This window comes from Haliaeetus albicilla, chromosome 29 (genome assembly GCF_947461875.1).
Source record: "Haliaeetus albicilla chromosome 29, bHalAlb1.1, whole genome shotgun sequence".
NCBI lineage: Eukaryota > Metazoa > Chordata > Aves > Accipitriformes > Accipitridae > Haliaeetus > Haliaeetus albicilla.
This window is the reverse complement of record NC_091511.1, coordinates 2,194,751-2,218,443: the sequence shown is the minus strand read 5'-3', so window position 1 is coordinate 2,218,443 and position 23,693 is coordinate 2,194,751. Positions and strand designations below refer to the sequence as shown.

Genomic DNA, 23,693 nt, shown 5'->3' with positions numbered 1-23,693 from the left:
GGGATCTGCTGTATTTGGCCAGCGTGACTTTAGATGTACTCCAAAGGTGTTCCTCCCCTTTGCTGACAGTCTGCAAAGCTTAACCCATTTCTTTTTACAGTACTATTAATATTTCGTTATACTCTGTTCCATTTTTAATGCCAGCCTGGTTACCAATATCACATTCCTTCCACTCCTTCTCCCACCCAGCCCCACTCCAGCTTTCCGCTCATTTATCGTCCCAACGCTGCTCCAGCCCCGCAGCCTCTGCCACCCCGTCAGCCCTCCTTGATGCGCTCAGCGCTGGTTGGCCATCCTTTCCAGCACCCCTTTCCCTCTCTGCCCAGTCCATCCTCATTCAGGGCAGCATCCCCAGTCAGCTCAAGGATAACCCTTCGCACCTCACGTCCCACCAGCACGTCCCCATTCTGGTGGGTGAAAGCCTTCTTGACAGCCCCAGCTGGGAAACCAGGCTGATGCTGGGACAAAGGGGTCCCTCACTGGAGCGCAGGTCTCTGACAGCTTCTCTCACAGATCCAGCGCTGGTCCCAGCTCTGTGCATTATACCCCGACGGAAACGGCCAAAACAGCCAAGGATGCACTGCTTTTGGCCAAAATGTTTTTTTTATTTACTCTAAAAAGACTCATCTTCTGAGGTACAGTATCCCTGTTGGAACTGGTGACAGGGACACCAGAAGGGGTTAGGCTGAGGTGAGTCGAGAGAAATCGAAGTCTCCAGTGAAGAGGTATCGTCGGTGAAAGAGCAGCTGGGACAAGCGGGCAGAGGTGACGGGTCTGCGCTCGCGCTCCTGTACAGCTGCATGAGCTCTGCCACAAAAGGCCGTGGTGATGGGCTGGAGCTGTTGTTGAAAGTCCCATTTTCTTGAGCAACCTCAACTTTTCTTGTTCCTTCTCCTGACTCTGCTTTGCCTTTATCTCTAGTTGGATCTTCACTTTTCCAGGCAGAGTCGGTATCAGCTTGTCCCAGTGCTGCTTCATCTCCCTGGCTCCTTCTGTAGAAATGGGTTTCAGAAAAGACTACTCATTGATATGAATTAAGAGGCCAGGTAAAAAAATCTTACAGCAGAAATCTCAGCAGAGTACTGCCAGCAGCTGCCTTGGCACTCCAGGATACTCTAACTGCAAATACCCCATTGCCAACTGCAGCAATAACTAACTCTGGGGAAAAGCCAACTCACGGGTCTCTCTTCCTCAGCCGTGAAATGACTATGCAAGATCCAACTAGCCCAGACAGCACCACAGCCAAGGCTACTGCGGACACTGGGATATAGTACTTGCGCAGCAATTCGTGACCAGCAGCCTCAGACCTTCTCCCAGCATCTGCCCCTGCAGGAGAAAAGACAACGCCACACATTACTGTGCTCTGCGCTATGGATAGTCTCACAGTGTGCTTCACATGCCCAAGAGATTTGTTTTTCAGTGGCTGGTGCCTCTGGCTCCGGTGTCTTAGCGCCAGAGGACAAGAAGGATCACTTAAACTTCTCGGGGAGAAGAGCCCACATGCCAGCGAGCAGTTGCACCAGCACTACCTGTCTGTTCCTCTGGGCTGCAGGCCAGGGCTGTGTGCTGGGGACCTGCAGTTCAACCAACGAACAACGAACGGCACTGCAGGGGTAGAGCAGAAATGCTCCTGTTTTCCCAAGTGGACATCTCCTGAGCACTCCCCTTCAGGACGTCCCAGAGGCTGAAAGATGGGATCCAGCCCACGGGCTATTGCCTGGCTCCTGCAGTGCCACCTGCTTGTCACCCCCGGCCCCGATGCACACATTGCGGGAAGGCTGGCCCCGGGAGGGTGTGGTGCAGGGCTGGGTTGTAGCCCTCAAATGGCCTCTTGCCCAAAAGGGCAAAGTTCCTAAATTCCTGGGAACTGGGTGCGGCAGGAGGTGAGCAATCTCTAACCACGTCCAGAGAGGTCTACGAGCATCTCTCTGGCACGCTGCTGGCAATAACCTCCACACACCAGAGACGACAGTCGTCCTCAGAGAGCCACTCCTGGCTTCTTTGACAACACCTTCTCTGCACTGACACTTCCAGGTTTGGCTGCTGACATGATGTGCAAGAGCGGGCTGCGGGGGAAGAGCCTGCAGGCACACAGTGATTCTGACTGGTGATACCGGATGACCACAGGACAGCAATTACCTGGCATGCCAGTCTCTTGCATTGCCTCTCTTTCTTCATCGGAGACTGGCACAGTGTGCCTGCTTCCCTTCTGAAAGGCCTCCTTCTGCACAGTCTCACGGTTGGTCTCTGTAGAAAGAAAGCGGGACAATTAGCAGTAACCATTCCTCATCAGGAAGACGATGTCTTCACGAGGCAATAGTCTCCAAATACATTAATAAAGCTTAGAAACAAAGCCTGGGCTTTTGGGAGTGCATCTAGTCCAAAGAATGTGACGTTCACAGAGAAAAAATTAAGCACATGACACTTTTCACTCTACCGATACAGACAGCAAAACCTGACCTGCTGGGAAAACGGGAAATTGCACATGTGATCTTCTTGTTCACATTACATGTACTGCATTTTTGGCAAACTGCAAGATGATGCTAAATTGCTTCCTTCAAAGAGGATGGGAAAAAGCCGCAGCCAGCTCAGCTGGGGAAAGAGGCCTTCTGAGAAGCACATCCCACCATGCCAACTCCAGCACACAGGAAGGGGAACAGACACACATGGTGGACTGCACCCCAAGCTCTTGCAACCATGTTCTGGGCACTTTCACAAGTGGCAGTGAAGTCCCCCAAAACAAGAGGAAAACCACAGCCAAGTTTTCTGAAACACAACTAGAAATGGAGAGCTAAACCACCCAAGACTGAATTAACTGAACGATCCACTTAAGGCCACCTTCAAGTGAGGTGTCCGGCCTCAAGCTGGGTGTCCGGCTGCGACCCACCCCTGACTCCAAGGTGTCACTGAGAGTCCTCAGACATCAGGGAGAGCAAAGGGGCTGGACCAGGCTGTGAAGCCTGGGCTGCTCCAGTCCCGGCCGGAGGATCAATCCTGCCTGCAGCCCAGGCAAAGCCTGCTGGTCCCAGCGATTGAAATCTGCCTGCGCATCGGCTCCACAAGCCAAGGGCCCTCTCCCCTCCAGCGACTGGCAGGGTGCTGGCCCTCTCATGGCTCATGAGCAATTAGCTCCTCCGCACGTGCCTCACATGCTCCGGGAGCAGCATCAACAGTCACACTCATCCTACCACAGCTGTCAGTCTGCAGGCTGAATGTCAATCACAAACAAATGCCTGCAGAATCAGCGTCTGCACCTGAATTCCAACATTAGGAAAGGGCGGCCAAGATTTCTTGGGACATCATTCCTGCTTTGAACTTGCCCAGCCGCAAACTGGGCTGTGTTGAACACAAATTTTGAACACAAATTCAGCACACACTGGTTCCTGACATCTGGATACCAGCATCTGCACAAAGCAGCTCTGACCAGCAATGGTACAACTGGGGCAGCAGCTGCCTCTGGGACTCAGCCAGAACCACAATGGGTAGCAGACGCTGTGCTGGGCCATCTCTGTGGCTCATCAGCCCAGGCAAGGCATGAAATCGAGTGCCACTGCAGCGAGGCTCTGACTGATCCCTTCCTGCTGTGCAGGCTGCACCACGTCCACACATGAATCTAAAACCTCAGCTTCCCAAGCTGTACGGTTAACAGAGTGAAATACATTAAACAGGTGCTGCTTTCTCCAAGTCTTTTGGGATTTCCTTTGGAACTGCAGATATCTTCTGGGAATAGTTCCCTATTTTAGCTTTATGCTTTTGTCTTTGAGGACATTAACAGGAAGTATGAAGGTAAATGTCACATGAATAAAATATGGAAAATGAGCGCTTATTCTGTCAAGTCAATAAAGACTGACTACTCACCCCTGGGATGCCAGCTGGGATTCAGCCCAGGATTCAGCCCAGGAGCTGGAAAAGCCCTCCATCCGGCCACATCTGCAACCAAACACCCACGAGAGGTTACCATCACGTGTTCTGATCCACATCGTCATAACCGAGTAGCAGAACGTGCAAGGGGATCACGTAATGTCACGGCACGCACATGCAGGTCTGTATTCTCACACCTGCAGAGGCACCTGGCTGACATTCGGACTTTGAGCTGGCAGCTCTCAAAGAAGTGAAAAGCCATGACGTACCCATGCGACCTGCCTGTGGGTCAGCCCTGGAACCCAGCCAGGAAGCTGGATAACCATCGCCTGCAGCCACATCTGTAAATGAACATAGGACAGAGCAGCTCCCGTGAAATACTTCAACATACTTCTTCAGATCTGAATGACAGTGAATGCAATTCAAACACAGGATTACTCCAGAGCACTCCTCTCTCCCTTCCACTCAGGAGCATCTTGCAAACATTTACCAGGTGCCTGCAGTGGCCACTAACCAGGCATGGAACTGTCAGGAGACAGGACTCCCTGGAGCTCACACCAGCTCCAAAGCTCAACCCCGACGTGCCCGCTGGCTTTGCGGCCAGCCCTAGAAGCAGTGCAGGGGCGGAGAGGCTGTCAAAGACAGTTTAGCAAGGCAGAGCGCCCTGGGGCACATCACTGAGCCAGACCCATTCCCTCTCTGCTCTTCTGCGTGCCTGAGCATCAGCCAAGAAAGTAGTAAGCTAAATTTCACAGGAACAGAAAATTAAAATGTAAATGCTCATTCACTGAAGGGCCTTACCTGTGGGATCGCCCCAAGGCTCACGGACAGGCTCAAGTTGAGAAGTCAAGTAGCCCCTGTCTCCACGGACAGCTGTAACCAAGCAGAGATGAAAAACATTCCCATCGCACGTTGTGATCTACCTCTTCCTTAGTGACCCGCAGGGACTGGAAGGGGGTCAGGCAACAACACGGAACCCAGACGCGGGCTGAGATGTCCAAAGCTGCAGAGGGACCTGGCTGGGACCTGGCAGCTTTCAAACCTCTGTCTCCAGCCCATGTGCAACACCCCTCAAGGACCAGATGGACAAACATACGGCCTCTCAGGGCCTTCTCGCCAGACCTCTCACACACACAAAAGGAAGCCCACACTAAAGTGGGAGCATGTAGCCCCAGAGGAAAAAAATGATCATTCACGATTCTTACAGAGAAGAGCCTGCTGGCCTTCTTACAGAGAAGAGCCTTCAGCCTGGAAGGCTGAACTACCACAACAAAACATTAAGAAATAACAAACCAAATATTAAAAAATACAAAAGGCCAATAACAAATGAAGACTGAATACTTCTTACCTCTGGGATTTCCCCCAACCTCAGGAACAGAATTCCACCGAGCATCTTGATCAACATGGACTGCGGGAACCAAACAGGTAATCAAACACAGGTGTGTGGTGGTGCTGCCCCCTGAGCCACTCTGAGACCTCAGGATAAACCATGGATGCTTTGGGAAACCCCCCTATTGTGCTGTTATCTTGGTTGTAAGTGCAGCGCCTTTAGGGCACCAGGCAGCCCCTGGCCACCCCTGGGCCATCTGCTGCCCGAACTACGTATCAGAACGACTCAGCACAAATTGTGGCCAGAATGTAAAATAATGACCAAAGCCAATCATCTCGAGACCCTATAAACAGCGATCCAAGGCGAGACCTTTGGAGCTCTCTGGGACTGCAGCGGGCTGTGTGACCCAGCATCTCCCCTGAGCTGGGACGCCGCCCAGGGTAGATTTTGCGAGGACTGAAAGATTGTCGTCCGTCAACGGTTTCGCGAGGACTTAAGGGCCCGATTGCGTGAGCTTTACTGACCGTCCATTGACGAATGCTGGCACATAAATGCGAGTAATTCATGAAACTCATGAAAGGGAAATTTTAATCATAGGTTAACCTCGGGGGGGGCGGTAAAATTTGGTTCAGAACTGTTGTATCTGTGCGTGTGCATTTGGAGTTTGGTTCGGAACTATTTCGCCTGTCTGTGTGTGGTTCAGAACCGTCTTCTCCGTCTGTGCCCATGTGTGATTTGATTTAACCTCCACCTGTGTGCAACCCTGCTGCAAGTTTCAGGCAATCCTTGCCATTTTCGAATCTTTAAGTCACAGATTTCATTGTAACAAATTCCATCGAATCACTCTGTTAAACTGGCTGAGGAAGCCAACACCAACGAACTGGAGGAAAAAGCGATCGCCCACGCTTCTTGGGGACAAGAGCCTGTGAAAGGCTGCGCCAGCACTACCCCTGCGTGTTCCTCCGGGCTGGGGACCTGCGGGTCATCCAAGGGGAGCAGGGCTGCAGGACTAGAGCAGAAATGCTCCCATTTTCCCGAGCGGACAAGTCCTGAGCACGCCCCTCCGGGACGTCCCCGAGGCTGAAGGCCAGACCCACAGCTCTGGGCACGGCTGCAGCCAGCCCAGGGAGAAGCGCTGCCACGGGCTGTCACCTGGCTCCTGCAGCACCAATTACTCACCACCGCCGGCCCAACACACATACAGGGGACAGACTGGGCCGGGCGGCAGGGACTCAGCGCCGGGTTTCTTACCCTGCACGACCGCTCCCAGCTCCCCTGCTCGCCCAGAAAATGCCCCCGAAGCAGCTGCAGCCCCTCTATGCCTCCCCACAGGGTGCCTGCCTGGCTCGCTCAGCCTGGCCCAGCTGCTCTCCCAGACCCAGCCCTAGCCCTGGCCCCACTGCTGCCCCGCTGAGGTGCGGTGGATGCCACGCTGCCCTGCTCGGAGCTGGGTGCTGGCCCCCTGCCCGCCTGCCTACCTGCTCCCTGCGCTCGCCTTGGAGCAGCCTGGGCGTCCCAGGCTTGCAGGGCCAGCAGGAGGAGGCAGGCGAGGGCCACGGCCCCCCAGGCTCGCACCATGCTGCTGCCGCTGCTGCTGCTGCCGCCGCTGCTGCCGCAGTGTTGCCCGCAGCTGGCACAGCACAGCATGTCAAAGCGGGGCTCTGTGACCTCACAGCCTGTCGGCCACCCCCTCCACCAGGCCTCCCCAGCGCAGCCCCGCTGCCAGGGCATTACTGAATCGGCACACTATGGCATCTCCTGGTTCTACATGAGTGTGGAAGAAGCAGCAGTGGAGGAGGGTGGACCTATCTGGGGAGGCAGCACAGCGTCTAGGAGCACACAGGCACTCAGGTCTTGCTTCCCAGAAATCGGTCAAGACCAAGAGCTCCATAGGAAGACTGCATAAAAAAGCCAACTGCAAGTGCTTTTACTTGCCACCAACTCCTGTGCAGCGTCCCGAGGAGCAAGAAGCGCAGAACAAGAAACCTTCCTTCAAGTGAAGGCACGCAGCCTGCTGTTTGAGCAAGAGGCAGAGAGCACCAGCTGAGAACAACCTCTGCTTTTAACTACACCTAGCTCTGCCACCTACACAAGGAGACCAGCTCCTAATGATCCCTAGCCCTAAAACCACAGATCTTCCCTAGGGCAATGCTAAGGAAATACCAGAGCACAGGGACACCTGGTCATTCAGTTTAAGCTGATGGGGAGGACAAAGGACTAGAAGGAGAACACTAAGATGAGGGAGAAGACTGAGGAGCCGAGAAAGAAAGGCTAGAGAGATGGAGAAATCAAACAGGGACGAGGTGCCCTGCAGAGAGGAGGAGGAAGACAAAGTAGGGGTGAGGAGCAGGACAGAGAGATGGGGACAGAAAGAGGAAGAAGGAAGGGGAGACAGACAGGAACAGGAAGTAGGACGTACAGATGAAGAGAGAAAACGAAGGACAGGGAGAAAGACAAAGGGACTGAGAAATAAAGAGAGGGTCAGATTTGGACAAAGAGACTGAGAAGGGGGGAGAACCAGCAATGGGCTGGAGGACAGAGACAGGGGAAGAGGACAAGAGGGCTGAGAAGCAGGAAAGAGGAAGAGAGGACAAATAAAAGGGAGAGCCAGCTGGACAGTGGTGTATAGCAAGAAAGGATGGGACAGGCAGCAGGACAGAGAAATAAAGACAGAACAGATGGGGGCAGGGAGCAGGACAGAGGTGGAGAGAGAAGCAGCAGGGACAGAGGGATAGAGAGAAGAAAAAGACAAGAAGAAGGGTGGGGGGCAGGGCAAGACGGTAACAGGGAGCAGTACATACATGGATCATCAGAGAAAGGCAGGGACAGGGAGCAGGACAAGGCGATACAGAGAGAGAAAAAAGGGACAGGGAGGAAGGACAAAGAGAAAGACAGGCCAAAAAAAAGAGACAGGGAGCAGGACACGGAGGCAAAAAAGCCGGGGTTGGGCAGCAGGACAGAGAGATGGAGAAGGAAAAAAGAGCATTGGGCTGCAGGACAGAGATGGAGTGAGAAACAAGAGTGACAGGGAGCAGGAGAGAGTGACTAAGAGAGGGCAAACCCTGAAGAGGGAGCAGGACACAAAGGTAGAGAGCAGGGGGAAGACTCGGGGAGAAGAACAGAGAACCAGAGAGAGAATGAGAGGAGTAGGGAGCGGGACAGAGAGATGGAGCAGAAGGGGGGAAAGATGGGCGGCAGAACAAAAGGAAAGAGAGACAAGGACAGGGGCAGGGAGCAGGACAAAGGGGTGGAAGAGGCAACAAATAGTGATGTGCTGCAGGACTGAGATGGAGGAAGTAAAAAATAGACAAAGGGGGCAGGCCAGAGTGACAGGGACAGAAAAATGGAACAGGGAGCAGGACAGCACGGGAGGAAAAACCAACCATGATGGGCAGCAGGACAGAGAGATGGAGAAAAGAAAAATACTGCGCAAGAGAGAGGGGAAAGAAGGGACAGACAGGGGGATATAGTGAGAAAGGATGGGCCAGGGAACGGGACAGAAAGACAGAAAAGATGGGGGCAAGAAAAAGGACAGAGGGACAGCAAGAGCAAAAAAAGGGACAGGGGTCTGGACAGAGATGGAAAAAGAAGCATCAGGGAAAGAGGAAGAGAGGCAGAAAGGAGGGGGGGGCAGGAGAGAGAAAGAAAAATAAGGACTGGGGGCAGGACAGAGATTGCAAAAAAAGCCTGGGGTGGGCAGCAAGATGGAGAGGGAGCAAATAAGAGTAGGGGCAGGGGGCAGGACAGAAGGATATAGTGAGAAACAACTGGGGCAGGGAGCAGGCCAGAGTGACAGACAAGAACGACAACAAAGAGAAAGACAGGGACGGTGAGCAGCACGGAAGGATGGAGAAAGCAAAAGAGGTATCAGGAGCCCGGCAGGGAGGTGGAGGAAGGGGAAAAACCCCAAAGTGTCAGGGAGCAGCAGAGAGGGACAGAGCGATAAGAGATGGACAGGAAGAAGGACAGGGACAGTGGCATAGAGAATGAAAAAAGACAGGGATGAGCAGGACAGAGCGACAGAGAGAAAGAAAGAGAAGCAGAAGGACGGGGGGGTGGGGCAGGCAGATAAGGACACAGAGCGAGACATACAAGCAGAGAGAGACAAAGGACAAGGAACAGGCCAGAGAGACTGTGAAAATCAGAGCGCGATGCAGATCTGGACAAAGAGTCAGAGAAGACAACAACAGCAATGGGCTGCAGGGCAGAGAGAGAGGAAGAAAAAAACCAGAGGGGCAGGGAGGAGGAGAGAGGGGCAGCAAGGAACCAAAAGGGACAAGTAGAGCAAAAGAGAAAGAGGGGCCTGGAGAAAAGAGAGGGACAGGGAGCAGGACACAAAAATAGAGACAGGGGAAGAGGTACAGGGAAGTGAGAAAGAATTACACAGAGAGAAAGGGGAGGGGGCAGGGAGGTACTGAGGGGCACAGAAGAGGGGTGACATGGCCCCAAGGGCCTGGGACTCACCGGAGCTCTGACTCTCTGCATTACCAGGCAAACTTTACAGTTCTGGCACTTCCTTCTCTGTCTGTGTGTCCTTTCCTGCCTTCCCCTTCTGCAGCTCCAGTCACTTGCCTGTCCTCCACCTAAGAGAACGCATTGGTGTCTGACAACATGAGGCTTCCTAGATACACAGCCACCCACTACGGGGCCGCCCTATATTTGCCATTGCATATACAGAGCCCACGGTGCACGTTGGTGATCTGGTCTGCCGAGGACTACGCAGAGGGATCCCTCCTGCCCCGCAGAGGTCGGCTCTCTCTTGCTTGCAGCTGGAGAGAGACAGAGGGACGGCCGTCCTCATTCTCCAGCTGCTTCACCTTCTTCTGATCTCTTTGGCTTCAGCCGCAGCAGCTCCTCGCCAAAGGCAGCAAGCGTCCACCCGCTGCCAGGAAAACACAGCCAGAGACAGCCCACGCCCACCTCAGCCAGATGCAGTCAACGGACACCCGAGCCCTCAGTGTGGCCTCTGGGAGAGGGAAAGCAGCAGCAGCGTCGGTTCCTGCAGCCGGCCCCAGGCTGGAGTCCCTCCTGCTGCAGGAGCTCCTGCAGACACCTCTCCTGTTGCAAATATTTTGATAAAGAAATTAAAATTTAATTAAGAAGTAGAAAATTGTGAAGCATAGGTATGGGAGTGTTAAGTTTGAAATGTAGTCATAGGAACTTAGGAACTTTAGAAAATGCACTATGTGTAACCATAAGAATTCAAGTATTGTCTAAAATCAGTTGACCACAGAAACTTTGACAAAGGTTTGTGGATTTGTAGTGTTTTGTTTTAAGAAACCAAAGAAACCGTTATGGACACCAATTTGCTGCCTGGAGACCCCTCACCCTTCCCACCTCCATCTAATTTTCAGGGATTCCAATCAGTAGAGTTAAGTGAGATTAACCAATGATTGTTTTAACATAAGAATATTAAGAAGATGGTGTGACTGAAGGACCAATTATTAGAAAAGGATAAATTTAAGAACAGACATAGTATGCATTTTTGTAGGGTTCGGCGTTCGGAAGATCTCGCGATGTCACGGAAAGTTAGAGGGTTAGTCGCAGCCTTATGATGTGTCTGTAATCCCGCCTACCCTTGTTAGTATAAAAGGAATTGACTGCGCAATAAAAGGCGGAAGTTGGCGCTCACACTGTGTGTGTTATCTGTCTCTTTCCCTGGTCTGGGGCTGATCAGTGATCTAATCGTGGCACCTTGATATGCGGCGAGCGCTACACATTTTTATGTAAACTAGTATAGGTGATGGTGAGAATCGTACCGCGCAGAATCACCCAAGAGAGGTCAAGAGGCGGACAAGTGAGGAAGACTACAGAAGACCACCGGAGGGCTCCTGAAGACCACCAGAGACCTTCACTGCGCCTGTGTGAAGAGACATTTATATATGCGAATGATTTATCAGAAAGTTAATGATTATGTATAGCATTTTCCAGAAGTTTAGTGACTATGTATAACAGGTGTGTATTTAACCTGCACAGTTAGACTAGCCAGGTGCACACGATAGGTGGAGCGATCCCCCGCGTGCCCAGCGCTGCAATAAAGGAGTGCCCGCTTCTTAACTTCTCCTTGCTGTTCAGGAGTCTTATTCCGGATTTCGGTACCACTCCTTCCCCGCCCCCGCCTTAACCGAGGCCCGAGGGCACCCGAGGCCCGGCTCGCTGCTGCCAGGACAGGCCGTGGGGCGGCCTGGAGCTGCGGGACAGGCCTCAGGGGGGCTCTGGCAGTCGGGGCGCCCGCTGCCTGTGCCCGGGGGGGGGGCTCTGTCTCCGGCTCCTTCCCCTCCCCAGCTCCCGGGTCCCTGCCGGGGCTGCCCCGGCCGGGCCCGGCTCCAGCCGAGCGGGGAGCGGGCCGCGGGCAGGAGACACCCCCGCGCCCGCCCAAGGGCCTCGCTCGCCTCACGGGCAGCCCCAGCCCTCACCTCAGCCGGGCCGCAGCCGGAGCAGAGACTGCAGAGGCCAACATGGCCGCCCGGCAGCCCCGCAGGCCCCAGGACTACAGCTCCCAGCATGCCCCGGGAACCACCGGCGCCCCCGGCAGCCCCGCAGGCCCCAGGACTACAGCTCCCAGCATGCCCCGGGAACCACCGGCGCCCCCGGCAGCCCCGCAGGCCCCAGGACTACAGCTCCCAGCATGCCCCGGGGCGCGCCTTCCTGCTGCCTGACCCTGCAGGGACACCATCCCCGGCCCGGCCCCGCCCCCCGCAGGCCCCATGGCCGCCTCCCCGGGGGAGGAGGAGGAAGAAGAAGAAGAGGAGGAGGAGGAGAAGACGAAGGAGGGACAGAGCGGCAGAGAGAGGGGGGACAGGGCGGTGGGCTGGCCGGAGAGGGGCCGGAGCAGGACAGAGCGGGAAAGGGATGGAGGGGCGGGGGGGCTGCGGTGGGCTGACCCTGGCAGGACGCCAGGGGCCCCCCAGAGCCGCCATGTCACTGCCCCCCCTCAGCTGGAAGGGGGAGAGAAAATAGAACGAAGGTGCTCGTGGGTCGAGAGGAGGACAGGGAGACCGCTCAGCAGTTACCGTCGCGGGCAAAACGGACTCGACCTGGGGAAATGAATGTAATCTAGCGCCAACCGAATCAGAGCAGGGTCCTGAGGAATAAAGCCAAATCTTAAAAACGCCTTCCCAGGTGTGTCAGCCCACCACACCCTGATCCGCAGGTTTGGGGGTGCTTTGCCTCTGTCCTGGCCCCGGTCCAGTCTTTTGGGGGTGCCTGGCCCCTGTATGGGCTGCGATCCCTGAGGTTTGGGGTTCCCTGCCCCGCCCTGGCCGTGGCCCGCGGGGATTTCAAGCTGCCTCGTCCCTGTTGTGGCCCTGACGGGCGAGGTGTGGGGTTCTTCACCCCTGTCTTGGCCACTACGAGTGCAGTTTGGGGGCACCCTACCCCTGTCCTGGCCCTGATCTGCGGTGTTTGGGGGATCCTTGCCCCTGTCCTGGCCCTGAACCTTGAGGTTCGGGGTTTCCTGGCCCACTCCCTTCCCAAAAGCAACTTGGCTCGGGGGTGCCCTGCTCCTGTTCTGGACCTGATCCACTCTCTGGGCCGTTACCCGTGGGGTTTGGGGGTTCTTGGCCCTTGTTCCGACCCTCCCCAATGGGGTTTCTTGGTGCCGTGCCCCGTCATGGCCATCACCCACCCGTGTGGTTTGGGGGTGTCCTGCCCCAGTCCTGGCCCTGACCTGTGTGGTTTGGGGTTTCTTGCCCCTGTCCTGGCACTGACTCATGGGGTTTGGGGCTCTCTACCCCTGTCATGGCTGTGACCCACGGGGTTTGGGCTTTCCCTGCACCGGTCCTGGCCCACCAACCTGTGGGGTTTGGGGTGCCCTGTCCCTGTCTGGTCCATGACCTGCAGGGTTTGCAGTTGTCCTGCCCCTGTCCTAGACCTGACCCGAGGGGTCTGGGGGTCCCCTGCCCCCTTCCTGACCCTGGACCACACAGTCCATAGCTTCCTGTTTAGGGCCTGAACACAGTCTTTGGAACATGGCAGGATGAAACCTCGATTTCTGTACGTCCAAAAAAAATACATCCAAAAGTTTTGTTACTTACTTTATGTACAACTTCAGTTTCTATATGTTCAAATAAAAATACATCCAAAAAGTTGTTACTGTCTGTACACCAATTTTTTAAAATATTTTTTTCCAAATTGACAATGAATTTTAAACCTGATTTTTCACCTATTTTACTACCAACCACCTGTTGCCCCCCCCTCATCCCCAACAGGATTTTTACCAACAGATCCAAGATCTGTGTCTTGTTTGGCAGAATTTGGGCCAAAAATAAGGATGAAAACCTGGTGCTGGGGAGCCAGGAGTTGCACTCTTCTGGGACTGGCATGGGGCCTGCACTGAGGCTTTGCTGTTTGACTTGTAATTAAAGCTCTGAAATTTAAGGACGATCTTTTAACTGCTCGCTGCCCACCACCGAACATTAATTTTACTATTTTTCAACAGCAAACCCCAGCAGTTTTAAGTCAGAGCTGACGCCAGGTGTCAGAGCAGGGCTCCATATCGCTGCCCCATCCGGGCAGGACCCAGGTGATAGCAGTTTTGGGGCATTTCACCCCCAAATATGGCTTGGGGCTATGTTTTTTGCCCTGTCCCAGTGAGATAAATATGGCAAAATATTTGGCAGAGGCATTTTTCCTTGGAGATACTCCTTTTCTCCCTGTCACTGCCTTCCCCTGCGGCTTGCTAAAACCCATCCCTCTGTGCCCCAAATCCTTCAGAGGCCTCTGTCCCCTCTGGACATCCCCTTTGGGTACCCCGCCAGCCCTTCTGGGTGCTCCCCATGTGCCCGTGTGCCCCTTTGGATGCCTCCCACGTGCCTCCGTGCCCCTTTGGGGCACCCCTCAGGTCCCTTTGGGGCACCCCTCAGGTCCCTTTGGGTGTCCCCTGTCTCCCTCTTGGATGTCCCCCAGTCCCCCCTCAGGGTGCCCCCCCTCCCCCAGGCTCCTCCGTGCCCTTTGGGTTATCCCCAGCCCTCTTTGGGTACAGCCCCCCTCCATGCCCCTCTGGGTGCCCCCCGGAGCCCCCCAGTCCCTTCTCAGTGTCTTTTGGGCCCCCCTGGAGCCTTTCCCCTCCCTGCCACCCCCTAAGGAGAGAGGTCCTGGCGTCCCTCATCCCCGTCCCCATGGGGACAGCACCCCATCCCGCCCCCCCCCCAGTCCCCAGTCCCCAGGGTGTCCTCATCCTCCTTAAGGGCCCCTGGCCAGCGCTGGCCCCGTGCCCCAAACCTGATGGGCATCCCCAGCTGCTGCCGCGATGGAGGAGACGTGAGTGTCCGCGGGGGTTCGCGGCATACCCCCCACCGCTGGCACCCCCCTGAAACCCCACTGTTTCTCCCAGGGTGCCCTCGGTGGAAGCCTACGAAGCAGCCATGGTGCTCAGTGGGGTGGGGGATGCGCTTGGGTACCGGGGGGGCCGCTGGGAGTACTGCACCTCGGGATCCCAGATCCACGCCGAGCTGGCTGAGCTGGGGGGGCTGGAGGCCATCACCCTCGAGCCCCCTGAGTGGCCCGTCAGCGATGACACTGTCCTCCACCTCGCGACCGCCGAGGGCCTGGCCACAGGTGGGGGGGGGGGGGGGGAGTCTCCACTGCACCCCACAGACACAGGGGAGGGTCCCCAGGAGAGGGCGTCCCCATTGTACCCCAGGCCCACAGTGGAGCGAGTGTTCGGCGGGGGCGGGGGGGGGGGCTGTCCCTGTTATACCCCTGGGCTGCATGCCGGTTCCCTGGGGGGGGGTTGGAGGTCCCTGTTATAAACCTTGGGCTGCATGGTGGGGGTCCGGGGGTAGTGTTGGGGGTCCCTGTTATACTTCTGGGCTGTATGGGGGGGGACCCTGGGGAGGTTTGGGCGTCCCCGTTATACCTCTGAGCTGCTTAGGGGGGTTTCTGGGGGGGGTTGCAGGTTCCTGTTATACCCCGGACCCAGACTGGAGGGTCCCTGGGAGGGGCTTTTGGGGGGCCCTGGCCAGCCCTGGAGGGGGTTTGGGGGCATCCTAATTCTGCCCCCCTTTTAGGGGCTCCAGTGAGGTTCCCTATTTCTCCCCCCCAAAAATTGGGGTGTCCCCATTTCCCCGCGGGGGGGGCTCCCATTTTTCCCCACAGTTTGTGGGAATTTATGTCCCCTTTCCTCCCGTATTGAGTGCTGAGGGGGCCCACTTCCCCCTCCCAATTTGGGGGGCCCAGAAGGGGTTGCCCCTTTCCCACCCAATTGGGGGTGCTCAGGAGGATTCCCCATTTCTCCTGAGTTTTGGGGTGTTCATGGATGTTGTCCCACTTCCCCTCCTGTTGTGGGGGTGCACGGGGGATGTCACCCTTTCCCTCTAGTTCTGGGGGTGTCCCCTTTTCCCTCCACTTCTGGGGGTCCATGGGGGGCGTCCTCCTTCCCCTTCAGTTTCGGGTTTTCCACGGAGCGGTGTTCCCTTTCCCCACCGTTTGGGGGTGGGGCACTGGGGGTCTTCCTCTTCCCCTTCGATTTGGGGGGTGCATGGGGCCTCTCCCTCCCCTCCAGTTTGGGTGGCCCAGGGGGGTCCTCACTAACCCCCCCCCCAGGCCTGGAGGGGGAACCCCTCCTGCAGGAGCTGGCTCGCCGCTACGTGGCCGCCATGGGCGACATGGAGGGCCGCAAGCCGGGGCCCACCAGCATCCTGGGTGAGTGGGGTCTGAGGGTCTGGGGGGAGTCAGGGGGTGTCAGGGGGTCTCACACCACTGACCCCCCCCCCCAGGCACCTCGCAGCTGCGGCCTGGGGAGCCTGAGGGCTATCGCATCCCCTTCAACCCCACCGGCACTGGCTGCGGGGCCGCCATGCGTAGCCTGGCCATCGGCCTCAGGTGGGGACAGGGACACGGGAAAGGACAGCAGCGCGGGGATGGGGACACGGGGGCACACGTGGGGATGGGGGGGACGGAGGTATCAGAGCTGGGGGGACAGGGGCAGGATGGGGGTGGGGACAGGGGGGTGGCAGAGCTGGAGGGATGGGGACATGGATGGGATGGGGGAATGGGAGTGTCAGAGAGGGGGGAATGGGGACATGGGGGTGTCGGGGACAGGGACACAGAGGGGACAGGAACAGGGGCACCGGGGTGTCAGAGCTGGGGCAATGGGGACATGGGGATGTCAGAGCTGGGGGGGTGGAGACATGGGGGGTGGGGGGCACAGGGGGACAGGACACTGGAGTGCCAGAGACGGAGGGATGGGGACGTAGTGCGGATGGGGACGTGGGGCTGTCAGGTAACGGGGTGTCCGGGCCATAGGGGAGTCAGGGATGGAGACGTGGGGGTGTCAGAGCTGGAAGGGACAGGGAGATGGAGGGGACTGGGATGGGAACACAAGGCTGTCAGACCTGGGGGGGGATGGGGACATGGGGAAAGAGGGACAAGGCGGGATGGGGGGACATGGGGATGGAGACATGGGGGTGCCAGAGCTTGGGGGACAGGGACATGAGGGTGTCAGAGCTGGAGGGAGGGGGGCATGAGGTGATGAGGATGGGGTAACAGGGACATGGGGGTGTAAGAGGTGGGGGAATGGGGACACAGAGGGGGATGGGGACATGGGGGTGTTGGACCTGGAGGGGACAAGGACTGGGGATTGGGCATATGGTGGTGCTGGCACTGGGAGGCGGGGGACAGTGGGCATGGGGGTCCGTGGATGTCTGAGCTGGGGCAGGGGGCCCTATGGGAGAGAGAACATGGGGACAGCGATAGAGAGGAAGGGACATAGGGGTCACAGAGCAGAGAGGGGGATATGGAGGTGGGGGGCCGGGGGCATGGGGACGGCGGGGTCAAGGACAGCAAGGACAAGGGTGGTGGGATGGGGATAGGGACAAGGCTAGGGACACGGGGACAGGGAGGGGACAGGGGAGGACGGGGACAGGGCTGATGCCAATGCAGGTACCCACACGCCCGGGAGCTGCCGACGCTGATCCGGGTGAGCATCGAGAGTGGACGCATGACCCACCACCACCCCACCGGTGGGTGCCAGGCAGGGGGGGGACAGGGGAGGAGGGGACACTGAAGCCCCCCCTGAAATCCCTGTCCCCACAGGGTACCTCGGAGCACTAGCGGTGGCCCTCTTTGGGGCGCTGGGGGCTCGGGGGGAGCCCCCAGAGCGCTGGGGGGCCGAGCTGCTGCGGGTCCTGCCCCTCGCATGGGACTACGTGGAGGGTGCTGGGGTTGCCGTGGGGGACAACGCTGCCGCCTGGCCCTTCTTTGGGGATGCCTGGCACCGGTGAGGGGGTACTGGGAGGGTTCTGTAGGGTCACTGGGAGCACTGGGAGTGGCTGGTGAGGATACTGGGAGGGGCTCAGGGGCTCACTGGTGTCACTAGTGCCTGCAAGGCTCTCTCCCAGTCCTGGAGGCGCACCGCACTGGTGCCACTGGTGTCGCTGCTCTGCCCCAGTGCCTGGATGTCCCCAGTGTCCCTTGCCCCACTGTCACTGGTGTCACTGCTGACCCTGGTGGCCACTCTGTCTGCAGGGCCACCGGTGCGCATCCCGTCCCTGCTGCTCCCAGTGTCCCCAGTGTCCCAACCGGTGCTGCTGTCCTCAGCCATGGGAATGTGGCCCAGGGCCACCCCACACCCCCACTGACCTCGGTGTCCCTGGTGCTCTTGGTTTCCCTGGTATTACTGGTGTCCCCGCTGCATCCACTGCCACGGTGCCCCTGGGTGTCCTGATTGTCCCCAGTGTCCCCACAGGTACCTGCTGTCACAGGGGCTGCATGAAAGCCACAGCCCAGTGACCCCCAGCGCCACTGATTACCCCATTGTCACCGGTGACACCAATGACCTCAATTTCCCCAATGACACCAACGTCCCTGCTGACCCCAATATCCCCGTGTTCCTGGAGACCCCACAATCCCCAGTGACCCCAGTGTCCGCGTGTCCTCAATGACTCCAGTGTTCCCAGTGACCTCAGTGTCCCGTGTCCCTGCAGGTACCTGGAATCCCGGGGGCTTCTGGAGGGTCATGGCCCACCACAGGTGCCGTCCCTTCCGTCACCAGCCGAGCGGGATGCTGCGTACCTGGGCTGGGCACTGGAGGGGTGGCCAGGGCGCAGCGGCCATGACGCACCCATGGTGGCCCTGGAGGCCCTGCTGGCAGCCGGTGGGTGCTGGGGGGACCTGTGTGCCAGGGCGGTGCTGCATGGTGGGGACAGCGATTCGACGGGGACCATCGCCGCTGGGTGCTGGGGGCTGCGGGGGGGGCTGGCGCCCATCCCCCCTGGGCTGCACTGCTGCCTTGAGTACCGTGGGCGGCTGCGCGATGCTGCCCACCGCCTCCACGCGCTGGCCTGGGGGAAACGCTGAGCCCCCCTGTGTCCCTGGTGTCACCTGCTGTCCCCCTCCCAGGAAAGCCCCTGTGGGTCCCCAGGGTGCAGCAGAGACCTTCACGGGATCCTGGAGCAGCTTGGGAGGGTCTCTGGGGGTCAGCAGGGCCCTTCGTGGGGTGCTGGGGAGCTCAGGAGGGTCCCTGGGGGTCAGCTGGGACCTTCGCGGGGTCTTGGGGGGGCTTGGGAGAGTCCCTGGGGGTCAGCTGGGACCTTCACGGGGTCCTGGGGTGCTCGGGAGGGCCCCTGGGAGACCCTGGGGGGAAGCGGGGCCCTTCAAGGGGTGCTGGGGGCCTCAGGCAAGCCCCACAGAGACCACCATAGCCACATCCAGGTGGCCTTTTATCCCTCCACAGTTAGACACCCCAGAACTTCCCTGAGGAGCCTCAGTCACCCCCACAGTAAAAAAGTGTCCTCCCAGGTCACTCTGTGTCTAGGTTTGTGCCCTGCGCCTCTTGTCCTGTCACTGCCATTGCTGAGATCCCACCCGGGGAGGACCCCCTACAGCCAAATCTTCTCCAGGCTGAACCGTTCTGGCTCACAGAGCCCCTCCAAGAGGCTCCCGGCCATGGAGCATCTCAGCGGCCCTTTACTGGACTCTCTCACAGTCACTCCGTCTCTCTTGTACCAGTAGCCCAGGACTTGGACCCAGCGTTCAAAGGGTGGGCTTGTCAGTGCTGAATGGAGAGGAAGAAGCACACAACCATACTGCCACAGCCCTCCGAGGGCCACCCAGGATGGTGATGGCCGCCATCACATGTTGCTACTTACGGTGACCTTAGCAGGAACCACAGCCCAAGGTCCTTCAAGGCAAAAAGTGATGGGCCCCCCACTGATGGGCCCCCTGGGTTAACCACTCCAAGGGTGATGGGCCCCAGTGTTAACCACTTCAAAGGGTGGTTGTCCCCCGGGATGTTGGCCCTGTGAGTGATGGGAACACAGAGTTAAACACCCCAAGGGTTATGTGCCCCAGTGTTAACCGCTTCAAAGGGTGGTTGTCCCCCGGGATGTTGGCCCTGGGGGTTAACCACCTTGAGCGTGATGGGCCCAAGGGGTGGTGGGTCCCCAGGGTTAACCCCCGCAAGGCTGATGGGCCAAAGATGGGATGGGCCCCCAGGGTTAACCACTCCAAGGGTGATGAGCCCCCGGGGTTGGTGGGGGTTGACAACCCAAAGGGTAATAGGCCCGAGAGGTGATTGGGAAGCAAGTTGCACCACCCCTCGGGCGATAGGCCCCCATGATGGTGGGCCTCCAGGGTTAAACACCCTGTGTGTGCTGTGCCCCAAAGTAAACCACCCCAAGGGTGAGGAGTGCCCTGGCTGATGGGCCCCAAGAGTTAACCACCCCAAGGGTGATGGGCCCAAGGGATGATGGGTTCCCAGGGTTAACCACTCCAAGGGGTGATGGCCACCTGGCGTTTACCATCTTAAGGGTGATGAGGCCATCATCACATGAGAGGTGATGGGAACTCGGGGGTTAACTAGGCCAACGGTGATGGGTCCATGCATTGGTGGGTCCCCAAGATTAACGACAACAAGGATGATGGACCCCCAGGGTTAACCACCGCAAGGGTGATGGTCGCAAGGGTGATGGTCACAAGTGTTAACCACCCACAGGATAACGGGCCGTAGGGGTGATAAGCCCTCAGTGTTAATCAGCCCATGGGTGATGGGCCACTGAGATGATGGGCCTACAGGGTTAACCGTGCCAAAAATGATAGGCCAAAATGGTGTTGGGTCCCCAGGGTTAACAACCCCAAGGGTGAGATCCCCTGAGGTGAACCATACCAAGGGTGATGGACCCCAGGGCACTGGGACCCCAGGGATAACAACCTAAAAGGTGATTAGCCCAAGGGTTGGTGGGCCCCAATGGTTAGCCACCTCAAGGGTAATGGGCCTAAGAGGCGATGGGAATCCAGGTTTCGCCACCCCAAGTGCAATGAGTGGAGTTGAGCAGGGAAGGAGGGAGGGGTGGGGGGAAGGTGTTTTAAGATCTGGTTTTACTTCACATTATCCTTGTTTTGTTTTGATTGGTAGTAAATTAAATCGATTTTGTTTTTTCCCCAAGTTGAGTCTGTTTTTTGCCTGTGGCCATAATTCATGAGTGATCCCTCCCTGTCCTTGTCTTGACCCACGAGCTTTTCTAAATATTTTCTCCTCCCCATCCCACTGGGGTGGGAGGAGGAGTGAGCGAGTGGCCCTATGGTGCTTTGTTGCAGGGTAGGCTTAAACCATGACAAGATCTCAGACAGCTTCTTCTTGCTTTGATCACTCAGGGGGACCTCCGTATGGCGAGCCCTAGGCACAGAGCGTCATCAGACCTCCCACTCCCCAGCACACTCCCAGCAGCACAGCCCCCAGCCCTGCTGCCTCGGCTGCACGGCCTCCTCCCCCTCATCAGGGCTGACCCCAGGGAAGACCAGTAGCCGAGGGCGGTGGGGCTGAGCAAGGTGGTCACCAAGCCCACCTGCATGGCTAGGGGTGGGAGAGGGAGGCCAAGGCCCTGCACCGGACAGCCGGGGCTCTGGCAGCCCCAGGCTGCTCCTGGCTGCCAGTGCAGGGGCTGGGACTGGGGCCAGGCTGCCAAAAGAGGGACCCGGGGGGCTGTGGCTCACCGATGAACCTTGTGGCCGCCTCTCACAAGGTGGCCTGGGCATCCTCCAGGTATGGCAGGCTCTGATGACAGTATTCTTCAGCTCTGCTCCTGTCCTGCACCAGCTGGAGAGAGCACAAGGGCCAGGGCAGCAGTGACTCCTGCCTGCAGCAGCTCTGCAGGTTGCCGCAAGGTTGGTGACATCTGCAATGGGACAGGAGAGGAAGGTCAGTGAGCATGGCCATGCCTCGCCACACTGTGTGTGGGTGGGTGTGGTGGGGGATGTGTGTCTCCCCGCCAGTCCTGCCTCCCTGGCTGGACCCAGGTGATGGGCCCTGAGCAGATCCCCCATCCTGCAAAAGGCTCCCAGCAACATTTTGCTGCGGGACAGGTCATCCTTTCACCCGGCCATTGCTGTTTCAGCACCACAGCAACCCTGTGTCTTAAGTCAGGTGTCAGTGGAAAGGGAGACTCTGGGAACCCGCTTGGCAAGGGACATTGTCTGAATACCCCCTGTCCACGTCAGCTTTTAAGTCATCCTGTTTTTCACTGACAACACCCCTGGCCTTAGGAAGCTGGGACATGCCCTGGCCCAAATAGCTGGGGGTCTCTTGGGCACAGCCCTGGGGGATAGGGATTGGGGCTCAAAGCCCTGGCCTTCAACACCTGCAGGGACAGCTGGAAAGCCCTTAGGGACTCACATGTTCAGGCCGCGGTGGCCACGGGCTGCTGCTGAGCCCTGCTGGAGCAGGTAGGGCAGGTGCTGGAAATGTCCGTGCCGTCTTCTCTGCCCCTGCTCACACTGGTTCTGCGGGGACCTTCCTAGGGGCTGCACTGAAGGAGGGCTGCCAGCTGCCCTTGCCCCTGATGCCCAGGCCACCCGTGTGGAGTCAGCATGCCCTTCTCTGTGTCAGTCGTCAGCTTTGAGATCTTTACCTGGGTCACGCTGTTGGTCTGGTCGCTCATGCAAAAGAAGAACGGGACCAGTACCCTCCACGCATCATTCTTCATCCTCTTCTTGTCACTCCCCACTGCTGACTCCACCAGGACTCTGAAGAGGCAGATGGAGAGCTCTCGCAGCCAGCTGGACTCCTGGTAGGAAGGAGGAGAGGTGGACTTCAGAAACAGTGGCTCTCTGCCCATGGTGAGCAGGGGCGTTATCGTGGCTGATGTGAGGGGAGATGCTCCAGGGTCAGATTCTGCAGCAGGCAGAAGCTGTGCTGGGCTGCAAAGCCCAGGAGCCATCCCACGAGAGGCCAGGGGAGCAGACCCTGCTCCCAGTGCTGCTCTCAGGGCTGGGCTGAAGGGCAACTGTCCTTGCAGTGTGCCCATCCGCAGGGCTCAGTATCCCACATCAGCCTGACATTGTCAAAGAGGGCCAGGAGCTTCTACCGGTGGTGGCCATGGGCATGCTGATGGGGACGTGGGAGGGCAGGAGAGCAAAGAATCCCTGTCCCCTGCTCAGCCACCCCCTTTTCCCACAGGCCCAAAGGGGCGGATGGCTTGGTAACCCTCTGTGCCTGGAAAGCCCCCCAGGCAGCCACCAGGCCCCACCATGGCAAGGTGGGCATTTGGAGCAGTCACCCCACCTCCTGACTCCCAGCCAAGGCCAAGCCACCGTGCTACCCACTGCCCCAGGCCCTGGCTGCCAACATGGCTCCCCTTGACGACGCCCTGCTCACAGTGTCAGCTCTCTCCGACAGCGTGATGCGGCCCCTGAGCACCAGCGAGAGCATCACCCACCACCAGCGAGAGGTTACGACCCACAGTCAGGGGAGGAGGTGGTGGACAGTGGTGTAAATTAAAGGGTGACCTGCCTCCAGTGTATGTATGTGAATGCTCCTGGCCTGGGAAACGCCAAGGACCTAGAGCTCTGCAGGCAGTCCCACAATTAAACCATGGTTGGAATAACGGTGACGTGGGGCACGGCTCGCATGCCTGGAGAGCAGGAATACAAGCTCTTCGGGGGAGATGGGGAGGATGAGGAGTGGGGCTGCCTCCCGTGCGAAGGAGCAGCTCAGCTACACGGGACAGTCAACAGTCTGGGAGAGAGCGTGCGCGTCAGGAGCAGAGGAGAGGCAGCGCTGGTGACATGGTGGTGCCTCCACCAAGCACAAGAATGGTCCGCCGCAACGCCCAGGAAGATAAGCAGACGTATCGGGTGATGTCTGTGTGCAGAGGGTTGCAGCCCACCACAGCTTCTCTTCCATTTTTGCTGATGGTTGAATTTGAAGGGGTACTAGAGAGCATCCAAAGCCACATGGCTGCTCTCTTCTTCCTTGCAAAAGCAGAGCGGGATTAGCTGTCCCACCAGCCATCCCAGGATTGGGATCTGGAGCTCTCCATGGCAGGCAGGGCTGTACTCATGTATTCCAACGAGAAGCCAGGTCTAGGCAAGGGAGGCAGAACAGCAGAAGGGTTGAGGGCAGGCGGCTGGTGCCAAAGCCCCAAACCCAAGAGTGTGCCCAGGGCTGGATGCCCGGTGAGTCAGGGCTTTGCAGGACCATGCCGGCTGTGGCTCCCAAAGCAGCTAGAGCTGGGCAGCAGCCCCACGTGGGGAGAGCTGCAGGCTGCTCTGGTGTGCAGGGAGG

At 57.9% G+C, this 23,693-nt stretch overlaps 2 protein-coding genes and 1 long non-coding RNA gene across 4 annotated transcripts; 1 reads left to right on the top strand and 2 right to left on the bottom strand.

Moving 5' to 3' along the window:
* Window positions 1-584: 584 nt before the first annotated feature.
* LOC138682834 (uncharacterized) lies at window positions 585-6,838 on the bottom strand. Its single transcript, XM_069774306.1, has 8 exons — window positions 6,670-6,838; window positions 5,210-5,269; window positions 4,663-4,734; window positions 4,131-4,202; window positions 3,859-3,930; window positions 2,140-2,247; window positions 1,179-1,326; window positions 585-992 (listed from the first exon to the last, which is right to left on the bottom strand). The coding sequence occupies exons 1-8, from the start codon at window positions 6,836-6,838 to the stop codon at window positions 614-616; spliced, it is 1,080 nt and encodes a 359-aa protein (XP_069630407.1). The 3' UTR covers window positions 585-613.
* Window positions 6,839-6,874: 36 nt separating this feature from the next.
* On the bottom strand, window positions 6,875-11,733 carry LOC138682693 (uncharacterized). Its single transcript, XR_011322689.1, has 2 exons — window positions 11,608-11,733; window positions 6,875-10,249 (listed from the first exon to the last, which is right to left on the bottom strand). It is a non-coding gene; the product is annotated as an uncharacterized lncRNA (long non-coding RNA).
* Window positions 11,734-14,378: 2,645 nt separating this feature from the next.
* On the top strand, window positions 14,379-18,901 carry LOC138682691 (ADP-ribosylhydrolase ARH1-like). 2 transcript variants are annotated; one of them, XM_069773981.1, is made up of 8 exons: window positions 14,379-14,452; window positions 14,526-14,749; window positions 15,737-15,835; window positions 15,910-16,015; window positions 17,075-17,154; window positions 17,228-17,411; window positions 17,660-17,804; window positions 18,118-18,388. In XM_069773981.1, the coding sequence occupies exons 1-8, from the start codon at window positions 14,442-14,444 to the stop codon at window positions 18,247-18,249; spliced, it is 981 nt and encodes a 326-aa protein (XP_069630082.1). In that variant the 5' UTR covers window positions 14,379-14,441; the 3' UTR covers window positions 18,250-18,388. The 2 variants fall into 2 exon arrangements, with proteins under 2 accessions (XP_069630082.1, XP_069630081.1); XM_069773980.1 differs by lacking the exon at window positions 17,660-17,804 and having other exon boundaries at window positions 14,390-14,452; window positions 18,118-18,901.
* Window positions 18,902-23,693: the final 4,792 nt, after the last annotated feature.

Coding starts and splice junctions, on each gene's coding strand:
- LOC138682834 (XM_069774306.1), bottom strand. CDS start 6,838: ATGCTGTGCTGTGCCAGCTGCGGGCAACACTGCGGCAGCAGCGGCGGC. Junction 4,203..4,662: donor GCCTTGGGGCGATCCCACAG/GTAAGGCCCTTC, acceptor GTTCATTTACAG/ATGTGGCTGCAGGCGATGGT. Junction 1,327..2,139: donor GCAAGAGACTGGCATGCCAG/GTAATTGCTGTC, acceptor TTTCTCCTGCAG/GGGCAGATGCTGGGAGAAGG.
- LOC138682691 (XM_069773980.1), top strand. Junction 15,836..15,909: donor GGGGCCCACCAGCATCCTGG/GTGAGTGGGGTC, acceptor CCCCCCCCCCAG/GCACCTCGCAGCTGCGGCCT. Junction 17,155..17,227: donor GACCCACCACCACCCCACCG/GTGGGTGCCAGG, acceptor CTGTCCCCACAG/GGTACCTCGGAGCACTAGCG.